The following is a 20,000-nucleotide window of genomic DNA, read 5'->3' as shown; positions in this document are numbered from 1 at the left end:
GATCAGCGAAGTGGAGATGTTGTTTCCTACCTTCACCACCTGGGGGCGGCCCGTCAGGAAGTCCAGGACCCAGTTGCACAGGGCGGGGTTCAGACCCAGGGCCCTGAGCTTAATGATGATCTTGGAGGGTACTATGATGTTGAATGCTGAGCTATAGTCAATGAACAGCATTCTTACGTAGGTATTCCTCTTGTCCAGATGGGATAGGGCAGTGTGCAGTGTGATGGCAATTGCATCATCTATGGATCTGTTGGGGCGGTAAGCAAATTGAAATGGGTCTAGGGTGTCAGGTAAGGTAGAAGTGATATGATCCTTAACTAGCCTCTCAAAGCACTTCATGATGACAGAAGTGAGTGCTACGGGGCGATAGTCATTTAGTTCAGTTACCTTAGCTTTCTTGGGTACAGGAACAATGGTGGCCATCTTGAAGCAAATGGGGACAACAGACTGGGACAGGGAGAGATTGAATATGTCCGTAAACACTCCAGCCAGCTGGTCTGCGCATGCTCTGAGGAAGCGGCTAGGGATGCCGTCTGGGCTGGCAGTCTTGCAGGGGTTAACACTCTTAAACGTCTTACTCACGTCGGCCACGGAGAACAAGAGCCCACATTCCTTGGGAGCAGGCCGCGTCGTTGGCTCTGTGTTATCCTCAAAGCGGGCAAAGAAGCTTGTCCGGGAGCAAGACGTCGGTGTCCGCGACCTGGCTGGTTTTCCTTTTGTAATCTGTGATTGTCTGTAGACCCTGCCACATACGTCTCGTGTCTGAGCCGTTGAATTGCGAGTCCACCTTGTCTCTGTACTGACGTTTTGCCTGTTTGATTGCCTTACGGAGGGAATAACTACACTGTTTGTATTCCACCATATTCCCAGTCACCTTGCCATGGTTAAATGCGGTGGTTCGTGCTTTCAGTTTTGCGAGAATTCTGCGATCTATCCACGGTTTCTGGTGTGGGTAGGTTTTAATAGTCACAGTGGGAACAACATCCCCTATACACTTCCTGATGAACTCAGTCACCGTGTCCGTGTATACGTCAATGTTATTCTCAGAGGCTACCCCGAACATATCCCAGTCTGCCTGATCAAAACAATCTTGAAGCATGGATTCCGATTGGTCAGACCAGTGTTGAATAGACCTTAACACCGGTACTTCCTGTTTGAGTTTCTGCCTATAGGAAGGGAGGAGCAAAATGGAGTCGTGATCTGATTTGCCGAAGGGAGGACGGGGGAGGGTCTTGTAGGCATTTCGAAAGGAGGAGAAGCATTGGTCATGTAGTTTACCACCGCGAGTAATACAGTCAATGTGTTGGTAGAACTTCGGTAGCGTTTTCCTCAATTTTGCTTTGTTAAAATCCCCAGGTACAATAAATGTGGCCTCAGGAGGTGTGTGTCAAGGTGTTTGTATCTAGGTGTGTGTCAAGGTGTGTGTCCAGGTGTGTCCAGGTGGGTGTCCAGGTGTGTATCCAGGTTTGTGTCAAGATGTGTGTCCAGGTGTGTCCAGGTGTGTCAAGGTGGGTGTCCAGATGTGTGTCAAGGTGTGTCCAGGTGTGTCCAGGTGTGTGTCAAGGTGTGTGTCCAGGTGTGTGTCAAGGTGTGTGTCCAGGTGTGTGTCAAGGTGTGTGTCAAGGTGTGTGTCAAGGTGTGTGTTAAGGTGTGTGTGTTAAGGTGTGTGTCCAGGTGTGTGTTAACATATGTGTCTTTTTGCATGGGCTGCGTCTCAATCCACCTCATCCGCCGATGTCGCACTTCCGCATCTGTGGTGAAAGGTGACAGAGCTAGAGCAGTGTTTGTCAGACCATGAGACGTCCCGAAAATCGGTCTTGTCACAAAATCGCCTGTAGCCTACAAACTATTATGACCCTTCTATGGAAAGAAGAGACTCTCACGAAGCTGTTCTCCGTTTTGCTCTCCGACCCCCACAAGCATCTTGGGACTGGTCTGAAGTCGATCTGCCAACTTCTGTCTGTAGCGACCGAACGGTTTGGGCTACACACTAACATGACCCCTTTGTGGAAAGGTGAGACTCTCACGTACATGTCCGTTGTTTTGCTTTAGGATGCCCACAGGCCTTACAAGACCCGTCTGATGGTACCAGTTACATTTTTTTTAAATGAAAGTACACTGAACACAAAAATAAAACGCAACATGTAAAGTGTGTCACACAACACAAGGCCACAGATGTCTCAAGGATTGAGGGAGCGTGCAATTGGCATACCGACTGCAGGAATGTCCACCAGAGCTGTTGCCAGATAATGTAATGTTCATTTCTCTACCAATGTCGTTTTAGAACATTTGGCAGTACGTCCAACCGGCCTCACAACCGCAGACCACGTGTAACCACGCCAGCCCAGGACCTCCACATCCGGCTTCTTCACCTGCAGGATCGTCTGACACCAGCCACCCGGACAGCTGATGAAACTGAGGAGTATTTCTGTCTGTAATAAAGCCCTTTTGTGGGGAAAAACTCATTCTGATTGGCTGGGCGTGGCTTCCAAGTGGGTGGGCCTCAATCCATAGATTGAATTTATTTCAATTGACTGATTTCCTTACATGAACTGTAACTCAGTAAAATCTTTTCAATTGTTGTATGTTGCGTTTACATTTTTGTTCAGTATATAAACAATTGCAATTTAAACTCTAAGCAAAATTGTCAATATGTCACATCCCTAGACTCCAGGTGTGTGTTTGTACCTGTCTCTGCGTCCTGTGGTGAGTGTAACAGCGATATGTTCCCAGGCCCTCCTGCTCTCCTCAGGCCGTCCCGGGGCCTCACAGCCCAGCCTGCTCCAACACTCGGAGAACACTGCCCTCCACTTCTGCTCTGGTGGTACGGCTAGACGGCCCACCTCACTGTAGGGAAACACAGACAGCCTCAGTGTAGGGAAACACAGACAGCCTCAGTGTAGGGAAACACAGACCGGCAGAGAGACACACGCTGGGAGAGATGAAAGCTGACACTTTACATCAAATTATATTAGATTTCTACTGTATAAAGAAGAAGATCCTTACAGCACGCAGGTTGACTCCTTCTTGTCAGGTTCATAGAGATTAGGCTTAATGTAGGTTCCCGTGATCTTCAACCCTGAGGTCCACTCTCCACTAAACAGACCCTCTATGAAGTCTCCATTGGACATCGACAGGGTACCCTGGGAGAGAGTGCAATACAAGATGAGTGTTCATGCATTATCTTCTGACAAGAGGGCGTCATTCCAACGACTAAAGTCTCACGTAATTGGTCAGCTGCTCAAATAAGTTTTGGGTCCATGTAAAGAGATTAAGAAATGTTACAGCGGAACCAGAATGAGGAGTCCACCCTCTCTCTTTGCAAGTTAACGGGCCGAATGTCCCCCTCCCCTTCCGAAATTCGAAACATGTTAACACCTACGAAAATCTTAATTTTTCCAAATAACCAGTGACGGATAAACCCAAACACTAGAACTACTGCTGCTGGTTAGCCCACGCATCTCATTCCACGGTACCGGTCATGGTTAGCCCACGCATCTCATTCCACGGTACCGGTCATGGTTAGCCCACGCATCTCATTCCACGGTACCGGTCATGGTTAGCCCACGCATCTCATTCCACGGTACCGGTCATGGTTAGCCCACGCATCTCATTCCACGGTACCGGTCATGGTTAGCCCACGCATCTCATTCCACGGTACCGGTCATGGTTAGCCCACGCATCTCATTCCACGGTACCGGTCATGGTTAGCCCACGCATCTCATTCCACGGTACCGGTCATGGTTAGCCCACGCATCTCATTCCACGGTACCGGTCATGGTTAGCCCACGCATCTCATTCCACGGTACCGGTCATGGTTAGCCCACGCATCTCATTCCACGGTACCGGTCATGTTAACGTAGATCTGTCCATGTGAGATTACGTTGCCATGAACCATTCAGTCCGGACAATGTTGCGCTATCTGACGTAAGACAACGGTGTTTATGTGTATTAAGAGTGAGATGTATTTGATACACAACACGTCACTGTCGGTTTTCGTTAAGGCTTGATATCTTGTGAAGGCTTTAAGTTCATTCCTCTTACCTCATAGATATATATATATTCACCTCTCTCTTCATCCATCCATCTCTATCTATACCTTACCTTGCCATTAGGGGTCCAGTCGTCTGAGAACTCTCCCTTAAAGGCCGTGTCATCATCAGACACCAGCAGACCAGTGCCCTGACAGAGAATGAGACGGAGAAAATATTAAATTCAAGATTGAGACCAAGTGAGATGGGAAAGGGTTGAGTGTAGCTGAAGGTTGGGATTAAAAACAAAACAAAAGATAACTAATGTAAAATATACTGTGTCCGTAAAATGTACACTACCATTCAAAAGTTTGGGGTCACTTTGATATTTGCTTGTTTTCAAAAGAAAAGCAATTGTTTTGCCCATTAAAATAATATCAAATTGACCAGAAATGCAGTGTAGACATTGTTAATGTTGTAAATGGCTATTGTAGATGGAAACGGCTGATTTTTAATGGAATATCTACATAGGCGTACAGAGGCCCATTATCAGCAACCATCAGTCCTGTGTTCCAATGGCACGTTGTGTTTGCTAATCCAAGTTTATCATTTTAAAAGACTAATTGATCATTAGAAAACCCTTTTGAAATTATGTTAGCACAGCTGAAACTGTTGTACTGATTAAAGAAGCAATACAACTGGCCTTCTTGAGACTAGTTGAGGATCTGGAGCATCAGCAATTGTGGGTTCGATTACAGGATCAAACTGGCCAGAAACAAATAACTTTCTTCTGAAACTCATCAGTCTATTCTTGTTCTGAGAAATGAAAGCTATTCCATGCGAGAAATTGCCAAGAAACTGAAGATCTCGTACAACGCTGTGTATTACTCCCTTCACAGAACAGTGCAAACTGGCTCTAACCAGAATAGAAAGAGGAGTGGGAGGCCCCGGTGCACAACTGAGCAAGAGGACAAATACATTAGAGTGTCTAGTTTGAGAAACAGACGCCTCACAGGTCCTCAACTGGCAGCTTCATTAAATAGTACCCGCAAAACACCAGTCTCAACGTCAACAGTGAAGAGGCGACTCCGGGATGCTGACCTTCTAGGCAGAGTTGCAAAGAAAAAGCCATATCTCAGACTGGCCAATAAAAAGAAAAGATTAAGATGGGCAAAAGAACACAGACACTGGACAGAAGAAGATTGGAAAAAAGTGTTATGGTCAGACGAATCAAAGTTTGAGGTGTTCGGATCACAAAGAAGAACATTTGTGAGACGCAGACCAAAAGAAAAGATGTTGGAGGATTGCTTGATGCCATCTGTAAAGCATGGTGGAGGCAATGTGATGGTATGGGAGTGCTTTGGTGGTGGTAAAGTGGGAGATTTGTACAGGGTAAAGGGGATCTTGAAGAAGGAAGGCTATCACTCCATTTTTACAACGCCATGCCATACCCTGTGGACGGCGCTTGATTGGAGCCAATGTCCTCCTACAACAGGACAATGACCCAAAGCACAGCTCCAAACTATGCAATAACTATTTAGGGAAGAAGCAGTCAGCTGGTATTCTGTCTATAATGGAGTGGCACCATACGGTCAAGCAGCTTGACCGTATGGTGCGTAAGAAGTGCCCATCAACAATCAAACTTTTGGGAGGTGCTTCAAGAACAAAGACAAAGATCGTACTTTTTGGAGAAATGTCCTCTGGTCTGATGAAACAAAAATAGAACTGTTTCGCCATAATGACCATCGTTATGTTTGGAGGAAAAAGAGGGGTGCTTGCAAGCTGAAGAACACCATCCCAACCGTAAAGCACGGGGGTGGAAGCATCATGCTGTGGGGGTGCTTTGCTGCAGGAGGGACTGGATGGCATCATGAGGAAGGAAAATGATGTGGATATATTGAAGCAACATCTCAAAATATCAGTCAGGAAGTTAAAGCTTGGTCGCAGATGGGTCTTCCAAATTGACAATGACCCCAAGCATACTTCCAAAGTTGTGGCAAAATGGCTTAAGGACAACAAAGTCAAGGTATTGGAGTGGCCATCACAAAGCCCTGACCTCAATCCTATAGAAAAGTTGTGGGCAGAACTGAAAAAGTGTGTGCGAGCAAGGAGGCCTACAAACCTGACTCAGTTACACCAGCTCTGTCAGGAGGAAAGGGCCAATATTCACCCAACTTATTGTGGGAAGCTTGCAAGCATCCCCCTTTTTCCTCCAAACATAACGATGGTCATTATGGCCAAACAGTTCTATTTTTGTTTCATCAGACCAGAGGACATTTCTCCAAAAAGTACGATCTTTGTCCCCATGTGCAGTTGAAAAACGTAGTCTGGCTTTTTTATGGCGGTTTCAGAGCAGTTACTTCTTCCTTGCTGAGCGGCATTTCAGGTTATGTCAATATAGGACTTGTTTTACTGTGGATATAGATACTTTTGTACCTGTTTCCTCCAGCATCTTCACAATGTCCTTTGCTGTTGTTCTGGGATTGATTTGCACTTTTCGCACCAAGGTATGTTCATCTCTAGGAGACAGAATGCGTCTCCTTCCTGAGCGGTAAGACGGTTGCGTGGTCCCATGGTGTTTATACTTGCGTACTATTGTTTGTACATTGTTTGGCATTTGGAAATTGCTCCCAAGGATGAACCAGACTTGTGGAGGTCTACAATTTGTTTTCTGAGGTCTTGGCTGATTTCTTTTGATTTTCCCATGATGTCAAGCAAAGAGGCACTGAGTTTGAAGGTAGGCCTTGAAATACATCCACAGGTACACCTCCAATTGACTCAAATGATGTCAATTAGCAGGCTTCTAAAGCCATGATATCATTTTCTGGAATTTTCCAAGCTGTTTAAAGGCACAGTCAACTTAATGTATGTAAACTTCTGACCCACTGGAATTGTGATACAGTGAATTATAAGTGAAATAATCTGTCTGTAAACAATTGTTGGAAAAATGACTTGTGTCATGCACAAAGTAGATGTCCTAACCGACTTGCCAAAACTATAGTTTGTTAACAAGAAATTTGTGGAGTGGTTGAAAAACAAGTTTTAATGAATCCAACCTATGTAAACTTCCGACTTCAACTGTACATTGATAGAAGCCACAATCTTTCTGCAATATTAAAGCTGATCTAACCCCTAAAAAATATATATACACTACCAGTCAAAGGTTTGCCAAAACAACCGATGCCAGGATGCTGGATTGGTATGCAGTGCATTAGGCGACCGCCTAGTCAATGCCAGGATGCTGGATTGGTATGCAGTGCATTAGACGACCGCCTAGTCGATGCCAGGATGCTGGATTGGTATGCAGTGCATTAGGCGACCGCCTAGTCGATGCCAGGATGCTGGATTGGCATGCAGTGCATTAGGCGACCGCCTAGTCGATGCCAGGATGCTGGATTGGCATGCAGTGCATTAGGCGACCGCCTAGTCGATGCCAGGATGCTGGATTGGCATGCAGTGCATTAGGCGACCGCCTAGTCGATGCCAGGATGCTGGATTGGCATGCAGTGCATTAGGCGACCGCCTAGTCGATGCCAGGATGCTGGATTGGCATGCAGTGCATTAGGCGACCGCCTAGTCGATGCCAGGATGCTGGATTGGCATGCAGTGCATTAGGCGACCGCCTAGTCGATGCCAGGATGCTGGATTGGCATGCAGTGCATTAGGCGACCGCCTAGTCGATGCCAGGATGCTGGATTGGCATGCAGTGCATTAGGCGACCGCCTAGTCGATGCCAGGATGCTGGATTGGTATGCAGTGCATTAGGCGACCGCCTAGTCGATGCCAGGATGCTGGATTGGTATGCAGTGCTGATTAGGCTTCAGTGTACTGCCTAACCCTAACCCTCCGCCACTGTAATGTAAAGTATTACCTAACTACACTGAACAAATATATAAACGCAACATGTAAAGTGTTGGTCCCATGTTTCATGAGCTGAAATAAAAAATCCCAGACGTTTTCCATACGCACATTTTGTGAAGAAATTTGTTTGCAACCCTGTTAGTGAGCATTTCTCCTTTGCCAAGATAATCCATCCACCTGACAGGTGTGGCAAATCAAGAAGCTGATTAAACAGCATTATCATTACATGGGGGGGGGGGGGGGGTTAGGCTCTGCAATAAACCACTTTTGTGGGGAAAGAATCATTCTGATTGGCTGGGTCTGGCTCCCCAGTGGGTGGGCCTGGCTGCCAGGTGAGTGGGCCTATGCCCTCCCAGGCCCACCCATGGCTGCACCCCTGCCCTATCATGTGAAATCCATAGACTAGAGCCTAATTAATTTATTTCAGTTGACGGATTGCCTGTACTGTAATTCAGTAAAATCTTAGAAATTGTTGCACATTGCCTTTTATATTTGTGTTCAGTAATATTTATTCAATACTACAGCCAATGAGCTACATGTGATCAAGTTCCCAAAACAACCTCTCTGTCCCTCATGTTGAGATGTCAGATTCATTTATTGTCCCCTTGGTGTGTCATGTTTGTGAGTTGAGCTGTGTTTACCAGGGGTGTGTTCACTGCCAGTTTCTGGATCCTGTTCACCATAATGTGTAAACAACTTCAGGTGGCCTGCTGCCAATTTATCTTCTGTTGACTTATAGAATACATACACTACCGGTCAAAAGTTTTACAACACCTACTCATTCAAGGGTTTTTCTATATTTTTACTATTTTCTACATTGTAGAATAATAGTGAAGACATCAAAACTATGAAATAACACATATGGAATCATGTAGTAACCAAAAAAGTGTTAAACAAATCAAAATATATTTTATATTTGAGATTCGTCAAATAGCCACCCTTTGCCTTGATGACAGCTTTGCACACTCTTGGCATTCTCTCAACCAGCTTCATTAGGTAGTTACCTGGAATGCATTTCAATTAACAGGTGTGCCTTCTTAAAAGTGAATTTGTGGAATTTCTAGACCTTCTTAATGCGTTTGAGCCAATCAGTTGTGTTGTGACAAGGTAGGGGTGGTATACAGAAGATAGCCCTATTTGGTAAAAGACCAAGTCCATATTATGGCAAGAACAGCTCAAATAAGCAAAGAGAAATGACAGTCCATCATTACTTTAAGACATCAAGGTAAGTCAATACAGAAAATGTCAAGAACTTTGAAAGTTTTTTCAAGTGCAGTCGCAAAAACCATCAAGCGCTATGATGAAACTGGCTCTCATGAGGACCGCCACAGGAATGGAAGACCCAGAGTTACCTCTGCTGCAAAGGATAAGTTCATTAGAGTTAACTGCACCTCAGATTGCAGCCCAAATAAATGCTTCACAGAGTTCAAGTAACAGACACATCTCAACATCAACTGTTCAGAGGAGACTGCGTGAATCAGGCCTTCATGGTCGAATTGCTGCAAAGAAACCACTACTAAAGGACACCAATAATAAGAAGAGACTTGCTTGGGCCAAGAAACACGAGCAATGGACATTAGACCGGTGGAAATCTGTCCTTTGGTCTGATGAGTCCAAATTTGAGACTTTTGGTTACAACCGCCATGTCTTTGTGAGACGCAGAGTAGGTGAACGAATGATCTCCGCATGTATGGTTCCCACCGTGAAGCATGGAGGAGGAGGTGTGATGGAGTGTGTGTGCTTTGCTGGTGACACTATCTGTGATTTATTTAGAATTCAAGGCACACTTAACCAGCATGGCTACCACAGCATTCTGCAGCGATACGCCATCCCATCTTGTTTGTGCTTAGTGGGACTATAATTTGTTTTTCAACAGGACAATGACCCTGCACACCTCCAGGCTGTGTAAGAGCTATTTTACCAAGAAGGAGAGTCATGGAGTGCTGCATCAGATGACCTGGCCTTCATAATCCCGACCTCAACCAAATTGAGATGGTTTGGGATGAGTCGGACCGCAGAGTGAAGGAAACACAGCCAACAAGTGCTCAGCATATGTGGGAACTCCTTCAAGGACTGTTGGAAAAGCATTCCAGGTGAAGCTGGTTGAGAGAATGCCAAGAGTGTGCAAAGCTGTCATCAAGGCAAAGGGTGGCTACTTCGAATAATCTCAAATCTCAAATATATTTTGATTTGTTTAACACTTTTTTGGTTACTACATGATTCCATATGTGTTATTTCATCATTTTGATGTCTTCACTATTATTCTACAATGTAGAAAATAGTTTTAAAAAACAAAGAAAAACCCTTGAATGAGTAGGTGTGTCCAAACTTTTGACTGGTACTGTGTATAAAAAATAAAATAAAAGATTTAGACCAAGATTGAGATTGCATTCATCAGGCTAATAGCATCATTGAACACTGAGAGCGAGACTGTGTGGGACTCACCATCATCTTGTTGTTGCTGAAGGCCCCTTCGTAGTAGAGACCAAACTGAGTGACTACCACTCCATTGCCCTGGCGCTGGTCATCTACCCATAGGCCCATGTACTTGTGCCCTCTGAAACAAGACAACAGACGGGTACAACGGAGCAAAGCAGAGCAGCAACCAACCTTTAGCTCGGCACTATCTTTCAAAACTGAGCAGAAAGCGAAGGCCAAGAGGCCGATACGTAAGCTTTAATAAAATAAGTCATACAAGTAAGAGCAGTGTGCAGGTTTCTCATTTCCTTGAAAACTGAGCAGAGACGGGTAAACACAGACCTGGACACACACTGACTACAGATTGCAGCAACCTCTAGCCTGGTCCCAGATCTGTGCTGTCTTGGTCATCGTCATGCCCGACTCTAGGCAAGACAGCACAAATAGATCTGAGACCAGGCTAAGCAACCACAGCTGGAAGTTTGTATCAACTGATGATGACAAATCAAGTCAATCAAGTGCTGTACTATACCTAGTGATGTCATCAAAGACTCCATATCCCATCTTCTTGTCCTGAAGCCATTGGCCAACGAACACACTGGAGGAAGAGCCAATCAGCTTCCCAGAGCTCAGCATCCCATGGCCCTGACGGATGTTATCATGGAAGGATCCCTCATACACCTGACCTGTAGCATACCTGGAGAAAACTACAGTCATATACCTGTAGCATACCTGGAGAAAACTACAGTCATACACCTGTAACATACCTGGAGAGAACTACAATCATACACCTGTAATATACCTGGAGAGAACTACAACCATACACCTGTAACATACCTGGAGAGAACTACAACCATACACCTGTAAAATACCTGGAGAGAACTACAACCATACACCTGTAATATACCTGGAGAGAACTACAACCATACACCTGTAATATACCTGGAGAGAACTACAACCATACACCTGTAATATACCTGGAGAGAACTACAATCATACACCTGTAAAATACCTGGAGAAAACTACAACCATACACCTGTAACATACCTGGAGAGAACTACAACCATACAGCTGTAAAATACCTGGAGAGAACTACAACCATACACCTGTAATATACCTGGAGAGAACTACAACCATACACCTGTAATATACCTGGAGAGAACTACAACCATACACCTGTAATATACCTGGAGAGAACTACAATCATACACCTGTAAAATACCTGGAGAAAACTACAATCATACACCTGTAATATACCTGGAGAGAACTACAACCATACACCTGTAAAATACCTGGAGAGAACTACAACCATACACCTGTAATATACCTGGAGAGAACTACAATCATACACCTGTAAAATACCTGGAGAAAACTACAACCATACACCTGTAATATACCTGGAGAGAACTACAATCATACACCTGTAATATACCTGGAGAGAACTACAACCATACACCTGTAATATACCTGGAGAGAACTACAACCATACACCTGTAAAATACCTGGAGAAAACTACAGTCATACACCTGACCTGTAGCATACCTGGAGAGAACTACAGTCATACACCTGTAAAATACCTGGAGAGAACTACAGTCATACACCTGTAGCATACCTGGAGAGAACTACAACCATACACCTGTAATATACCTGGAGAGAATGGTTAACAAACCTGAGCCTACAGCAGGGTACAATGTAGCAAAACATTTTAAAACAGAAAACAAAAATGTCTTATTGGACAAGTTCCGATAGCACCTCCCCTTCATATTAGTGTTCCACAGTATACCGTTACCATGGTAAGTTCGCTGTCATGCAGCAGTGCCAGAGAGGGAAACAGCCATGTTGACAGCCATGTTGACAGCCATGTTGACAGCCATGTTTACAGCCATGTTGACAGCCATGTTTACAGCCATGTTGACAGCCATGTTTACAGCCATGTTGACAGCCATGTTTACAGCCATGTTTACAGCCATGTTTACAGCCATGTTGACAGCCATGTTTACAGCCATGTTGACAGCCATGTTGACAGCCATGTTTACAGCCATGTTGACAGCCATGTTGACAGCCATGTTGACAGCCATGTTTACAGCCATGTTTACAGCCATGTTGACAGCCATGTTTACAGCCATGTTGACAGCCATGTTTACAGCCATGTTTACAGCCATGTTGACAGCCATGTTTACAGCCATGTTGACAGCCATGTTTACAGCCATGTTGACAGCCATGTTTACAGCCATGTTGACAGCCATGTTTACAGCCATGTTGACAGCCATGTTTACAGCCATGTTTACAGCCATGTTTACAGCCATGTTGACAGCCATGTTTACAGCCATGTTGACAGCCATGTTTACAGCCATGTTGACAGCCATGTTTACAGCCATGTTTACAGCTTCACAGCAAAGAAAATGGCTTCTCTCGAGCTCAAACAGTTCAAAGAATTATGACTCATAATTCTGGAGCCTTTTATCTTCCTGTACGATTTCGCGCACATTTGATATAATTTCACAAACCATGTCGCGGGCCGTTTTAAACTAATCCTGGATCGCTAATTATTGGTTTGATAACACACGTTGTTCAGTCATGTTACCTAGCTAGCTAACAACCTGCTAACCTGACAGTAGGTTGAGGCTCATCTGATTGGCCCAGGAAGAAATGAACAGGGTCTGCTACTCATGAGATGTGCTTCAGAGGTAGGATTCATACAGACCTAATGGAAGACTAAACCGGATCAAACATCTACCTCTTTCTGGAGCTCCTTAAATTCTGTTTGGTGCCTAACGTTTTAACAGTTGGTGTGCATGTGTTTATTGGAGAGAGAAAAGGATACAGAGTGTGTGAGGAAGGGAGGGAGGGAGGGAGGGAGGGAGGGAGGGAGGGAGATGTGTGTGTGTTTATGAGAGTGAGAGAGAGGGAGGGAGGGAGATTTGCGTGTGTGTGTGTTTATGAGAGAGAGGGAGGGAGGATGTGTGTGTTTATGAGAGAGAGAGGGAGGGAGATTTCTGTGTATGTGTGTGTGTTTATGAGGGAGGGAGGGTGTGTTTATGAGAGAGAGAGGAAAGGAGATTTCTGTGTGTGTGTGTGTGTGTGTGTGTGTGTGTGTGTGTGTGTGTGTGTGTGTGTGTGTGTGTGTGTGTGTGTGTGTGTGTGTGTATGTATGAGAGAGAGAGGGAGGGAGATCATGTGTGTTTTAACTGAAGAGTAAAGGTTTCATGCAGATCATTATGCAGTGTTTTCAGATCATTGGTTATGACATTCGTGTTTCTTTACGTAATATGTAATTTCTGTACTGTATGTGTGTCTATAGTTGTGTTTAATGTTGTGTTAGTGTATGTAAGTTGTTGGACCCCTGCTGCTGTTGGACCAGGTCTCTCTTGGAAAAAGAGATTTGATCTCAATGAGAAAAACTTGTATAAATAAAGGTTACATAAAAAATTAAAAATAAATTATGCAGTGTTTTCCCCTGACTGACACAATGACATGCAGATCATTATCCAGTGTTTTCCCCTGACTGACACAATGACATGCAGATCATTATGCATGTATATTCCTTCCTCCAATTCCTCCAGCCAAATCACAGGTATGCCTTTGTGAATATGAGCAAATCAGCCATTCTATGCAGTATTATATTATACAGTGAACAGTGTGAAGTTAATTCAATATGTGTTGTATTGAGTAGAAGTGTGAATATCAGTGAACAGTGTGAAGTTAATTCAATATGTGTTGTACTGAGTAGAAGTGTGAATATCAGTGAACAGTGTGAAGTTAATTCAATATGTGTTGTACTGAGTAGAAGTGTGAATATCAGTGAACAGTGTGAAGTTAATTCAATATGTGTTGTACTGAGTAGAAGTGTGAATATCAGTGAACAGTGTGAAGTTAATTCAATATGTGTTGTACTGAGTAGAAGTGTGAATATCAGTGAACCGTGTGAAGTTAATTCAATATGTGTTGTACTGAGTAGAAGTGTGAATATCAGTGAACAGTGTGAAATTAATTCAATATGTGTTGTACTGAGTAGAAGTGTGAATATCAGTGAACAGTGTGAAGTTCATTCAATATGTGTTGTATTGAGTAGAAGTGTGAATATCAGTGAACAGTGTGAAGTTAATTCAATATGTGTTGTACTGAGTAGAAGTGTGAATATCAGTGAACAGTGTGAAGTTAATTCAATATGTGTTGTACTGAGTAGAAGTGTGAATATCAGTGAACAGTGTGAAGTTAATTCAATATGTGTTGTATTGAGTAGACGTGTGAATATCAGTGACAGGTTTTTACGTAGCCCTTGCACATAACGTTTCTAAAATGGGACCAAGCGTATGGGGGGACGGCGCTAACAGGGGGGACGGGGCTAACAGGAGGATGCTAAGCCCCTCTCATGTTTTTCACCCGTGGTATCGCGATACTACTCGGTGTCGTGATACTTGGCCTGGTAACGTATCGGTAGTAAAATGTTCGTATCGTGACAACAATACTTCTTAAGTTAGTCTCCTGAACAGGCCCCAGGCGACGTTGCTAAATTAGCAATTCTACAAGTTTGACCCCAGCCCTGTGGCATATACAGGTGGACACAGTAACTCACTTGTACGTCCCAAAGCCATGCATCTTCCCATCTCTCCAGTGGCCCTGGTAACGATCACTCTTGTCGAGGAGCTTGTTTGGCATTTTACAGTCTCCGTAGCTACAGACACAAGAGACAACACACCGGTTACAACAGAAGAACAGGACCATCTGGATGTTCACCATGCCTCCCACACCGCCTGGTTAAACCAGTCTGAACTCTGAACTCTGCATTAACCAGGCTAACACTGACCCGTCCTCCAGTCCTTGTTTAAATGTCCCTGTGAACGTTCTGCCATCTGGCCATTTCATGGTCCCTCTGTTCGAAAGGAAGGAGACAAATCTGTCAACACATTACTTTGGCCTTTTTGTACAATAATGCAGAAGTGTATGTTAAGGATGTATGCCTACTAGAAAGTGTAAATAATCGAGCTAATACAAAATGATTAGTCTTAGAGGGTCTTCTCCAGTTGCCCTGATCACACAGGGTTTTCTGTAAAACCTTCCCTCCCCCCCCAGACTCACTTGCCGTGGGGCTTGCCAGACAGCCAGCGGCCTGAGTAGGAGGCGTCCTTCAGACGGAGGTCTTTACAGAAGACGTAGGAGGCGGTACGAGAGACAGCAGGGACCCCAGCACCGCTCCCCTCTCCGGTCAACACCACCTCCACGGCCTGGTTAATAGCCCTCAGCCACTTCGCCTGGAGGGACAGAGGGAGGACACAGTGCCAGAACACATCAACCTTAGAGGCTAGCAGAGTCGGGATTAATGAGGTGTAGATACCCAGACACTGGACTGAGAAGACGTACCTTTTCCTGAGGGGAGGAGGCCAGCAGAGTGAAGCTCTCCTCTGGAGTTGTCACCTTAATTCCATACCTTGGGGGCAGAAGAATGACAACAACATTAAATGGTGTTACCAGACCTCAACACCTTATTCTCCTTTGCTAGAACAGCAGGAGTCGAGGCTAGTTAGTTATTGGTTGACAGAAGGATAGCAGGTAGACTAAACTCACTGGTTGCTGCTGGCAGTGATGTCCGTGACGGGCTCCACCCAGAGAGTGGCCAGAGGGTAGACATGGTGAGATGAGAACTGAAGGGAGACAGAACAGTGATGTCAGTGCAGTCGCAGTGCAGTCACAGTGCAGTCACAGTGCAGTCACAGTGCAGTCACAGTGCAGTCACAATGCAGTCACAGTGCAGTCACAGTGCAGTCACAGTGCAGTCACAGTGCAGTCACAGTGCAGTCACAGTGCAGTCACAGTGCAGTCACAGTGCAGTGTCAGTGCAGTCACAGTGCAGTCACAGTGCAGTCACAGTGCAGTCACAGTGCAGTCACAGTGCAGTCACAGTGCAGTGTCAGTGCAGTCACAGTGCAGTCACAGTGCAGTCACAGTGCAGTCACAATGCAGTCACAGTGCAGTCACAGTGCAGTCACAGTGCAGTGTCAGTGCAGTCACAGTGCAGTCACAGTGCAGTCACAGTGCAGTCACAGTGCAGTGACAGTGCAGTCACAATGCAGTCACAGTGCAGTCACAGTGCAGTGTCAGTGCAGTCACAGTGCAGTCACAATGCAGTCACAGTGCAGTCACAGTGCAGTCACAGTGCAGTCACAGTGCAGTGTCAGTGCAGTCACAGTGCAGTGACAGTGCAGTGACAGTGCAGTCACAGTGCAGTGACAGTGCAGTCACAATGCAGTCACAGTGCAGTCACAGTGCAGTGTCAGTGCAGTCACAGTGCAGTCACAATGCAGTCACAGTGCAGTCACAGTGCAGTCACAGTGCAGTCACAGTGCAGTCACAGTGCAGTGTCAGTGCAGTCACAGTGCAGTCACAGTGCAGTGACAGTGCAGTCACAATGCAGTCACAGTGCAGTGTCAGTGCAGTCACAGTGCAGTCACAGTGCAGTCACAGTGCAGTCACAGTGCAGTCACAGTGCAGTCACAGTGCAGTCACAATGCAGTCACAGTGCAGTCACAGTGAAGTCACAGTGCAGTCACAGTGCAGTCACAGTGCAGTGACAGTGCAGTCACAGTGCAGTCACAGTGCAGTCACAGTGCAGTCACAGTGCAGTCACAGTGCAGTGTCAGTGCAGTCACAGTGCAGTCACAGTGCAGTCACAGTGCAGTGACAGTGCAGTCACAATGCAGTCACAGTGCAGTCACAGTGCAGTGTCAGTGCAGTCACAGTGCAGTCACAATGCAGTCACAGTGCAGTCACAGTGCAGTCACAGTGCAGTGTCAGTGCAGTCACAGTGCAGTCACAGTGCAGTGACAGTGCAGTCACAATGCAGTCACAGTGCAGTCACAGTGCAGTGTCAGTGCAGTCACAGTGCAGTCACAATGCAGTCACAGTGCAGTCACAGTGCAGTCACAGTGCAGTCACAGTGCAGTCACAATGCAGTGACAGTGCAGTGACAGTGCAGTGCATTTCTATGTTTGTTTAAGGCTGGGGCACTTGTTTCAATCAAACAGAATTCCTTGTGTTACAGTATAACTTGCCTCGACGCCTGTGATGTCTGGTAACACAAAACTACACTGAGTGTACAAAACATTAGGAACACCTTCCTAATATTGAGTTGCACCCCCTTTTGCCGTCGGAACAGCCTCAATTCGGCATGGACTCTACAAGGTGTCGAAAGCGTTCCACAGGGATGCTGGCCCATGTTGACTCCAATGCTTCCCACAGTTGTGCCAAGTTGGCTGGATGTCCTTTGGGTGGTGGGACCATTCTTGATACACACGGGAAACTGTTGAGCGTGAAAAACCCAACAGCGTTGCAATTCTTGACACAAACCGATGCGCCTGGCACCTACTACCAGACCCCGTTCAAAGGCACTTCAATCTTTTGTCTTGCCCATTCACCCTCTGAATGACACACACACACAATCAATCAATCAATCAATCAATTTTATTTTATATAGCCCTTCTTACATCAGCTAATATCTCGAAGTGCTGTACAGAAACCCAGCCTAAAACCCCAAACAGCTAGTAATGCAGGTGTAGAACACACAATCCATGTCTCAATTGTCTCAAGGCTTAAAAATCCTTCGTTAACCTGTCTCCTCCCCTTCATCTACACTGATTTGAAATGAATTTAACAGGTGACATCAATAAGGGATCACAGCTTTCACCTGGCTTCATCTGGTCAGTCTCTGTCATGGAAAGAGCAGGTGTACCTAATGATTTGTCCACTCAGTGATTATAGATATAGTTTTTAACCACGTTACGCAACTTTAAAAGAAATGTCATTTTTTATATTGTGATTTGGATTGTGTAATTTCTGTATTTCTTCTGTTTGTGTTACAGTACATGTAGAATCATTTTTCAGTATCTGCTGAATCAATAGCTTTCTGGATGAGTCTCTTCCCCTTCTGCAGAAGCCGTGGGGGTGTGTGTTGGTGTGTGTGTTGGTGTGTGTGTGTGTGTTGATGTGTGTGTGTGTTGGTGTGTGTGTGTGTGTGTTGATGTGTGTGTGTGTTGGTGTGTGTGTGTGTGTGGCTACTATCTAGACCTTACGAGGATGTAGTGATCATGAGACAAAGAGGAGAAGGAACTCTAGTGACAAGAAGTGAAATGAGAGAAAATGAAAAACCACCACCACAGAAACAGAGAGAGCAGCAGCCTATAGCAGTCACCACAGCCTATATCAGTCACCACAGCCTATAGCAGTCACCACAGCCTATAGCAGTCACCACAGCCTAGAGCAGTCACCACAGCCTATAGCAGTCACCACAGCTCCAACAGAGAGAGCAGTAACCTATAGCAGTCACCACAGCCTATAGCAGTCACCACAGCCTATAGCAGTCACCACAGCCTATAGCAGTCACCACAGCCTAGAGCAGTCACCACAGCCTATAGCAGTCACCACAGCTCCAACAGAGAGAGCAGTAACCTATAGCAGTCACCACAGCCTATAGCAGTCACCACAGCCTATAGCAGTCACCACAGCCTATAGCAGTCACCACAGCTCCAACAGAGAGAGCAGTAGCCTATAGCAGTCACCACAGCCTATAGCAGTCACCACAGCTCCAACAGAGAGAGCAGTAACCTATAGCAGTCACCACAGCTCCAACAGAGAGAGCAGTAACCTATAGCAGTCACCACAGCCTATAGCAGTCACCACAGCGCCAACAGAGAGAGCAGTAGCCTATAGCAGTCACCACAGCGCCAACAGAGAGAGCAGTAACCTATAGCAGTCACCACAGCCTATAGCAGTCACCACAGCTCCAACAGAGAGAGCAGTAACCTATAGCAGTCACCACAGCCTATAGCAGTCACCACAGCTCCAACAGAGAGAGCAGTAGCCTATAGCAGTCACCACAGCCTATAGCAGTCACCACAGCTCCAACAGAGAGAGCAGTAACCTATAGCAGTCACCACAGCTCCAACAGAGAGAGCAGTAGCCTATAGCAGTCACCACAGCTCCAACAGAGAGAGCAGTAGCCTATAGCAGTCACCACAGCCTATAGCAGTCACCACAGCTCCAACAGAGAGAGCAGTATATAGCAGTCACCACAGCTCCAACAGAGAGAGCAGTAGCCTATAGCAGTCACCACAGCCTATAGCAGTCACCACAGCGCCAACAGAGAGAGCAGTAACCTATAGCAGTCACCACAGCCTATAGCAGTCACCACAGCTCCAACAGAGAGAGCAGTAACCTATAGCAGTCACCACAGCCTATAGCAGTCACCACAGCGCCAACAGAGAGAGCAGTAGCCTATAGCAGTCACCACAGCTCCAACAGAGAGAGCAGTAGCCTATAGCAGTCACCAGAGCCTATAGCAGTCACCACAGCGCCAACAGAGAGAGCAGTAACCTATAGCAGTCACCACAGCCTATAGCAGTCACCACAGCTCCAACAGAGAGAGCAGTAACCTATAGCAGTCACCACAGCTCCAACAGAGAGAGCAGTAACCTATAGCAGTCACCACAGCCTATAGCAGTCACCACAGCGCCAACAGAGAGAGCAGTAGCCTATAGCAGTCACCACAGCGCCAACAGAGAGAGCAGTAACCTATAGCAGTCACCACAGCCTATAGCAGTCACCACAGCTCCAACAGAGAGAGCAGTAGCCTATAGCAGTCACCACAGCCTATAGCAGTCACCACAGCTCCAACAGAGAGAGCAGTATATAGCAGTCACCACAGCTCCAACAGAGAGAGCAGTATATAGCAGTCACCACAGCCTATAGCAGTCACCA

General features: G+C 45.8%; 1 protein-coding gene across 1 annotated transcript in view; it reads right to left on the bottom strand.

Moving 5' to 3' along the window:
- LOC311128776 (alsin-like) overlaps positions 1-20,000 on the bottom strand; it is a 119,841-nt gene that overhangs the window by 14,947 nt on the left and 84,894 nt on the right. The window contains exons 17-26 of the mRNA XM_084161019.1: positions 15,816-15,892; positions 15,612-15,678; positions 15,330-15,502; positions 15,058-15,123; positions 14,827-14,925; positions 10,783-10,947; positions 10,278-10,389; positions 4,105-4,182; positions 3,007-3,143; positions 2,689-2,847 (exon numbers count right to left, since the gene is read on the bottom strand). Coding sequence (XP_084017145.1) covers positions 2,689-2,847; positions 3,007-3,143; positions 4,105-4,182; positions 10,278-10,389; positions 10,783-10,947; positions 14,827-14,925; positions 15,058-15,123; positions 15,330-15,502; positions 15,612-15,678; positions 15,816-15,892 — 1,133 coding nt within the window. The remainder of the gene's footprint in view (positions 1-2,688; positions 2,848-3,006; positions 3,144-4,104; positions 4,183-10,277; positions 10,390-10,782; positions 10,948-14,826; positions 14,926-15,057; positions 15,124-15,329; positions 15,503-15,611; positions 15,679-15,815; positions 15,893-20,000) is intronic.

Source organism: Coregonus lavaretus (assembly GCF_964263955.1).
Source record: "Coregonus lavaretus genome assembly, chromosome: 5".
NCBI lineage: Eukaryota > Metazoa > Chordata > Actinopteri > Salmoniformes > Salmonidae > Coregonus > Coregonus lavaretus.
The sequence above is the reverse complement of the archived record's forward strand: the minus strand, read 5'-3'. Positions and strand labels throughout refer to the sequence as shown.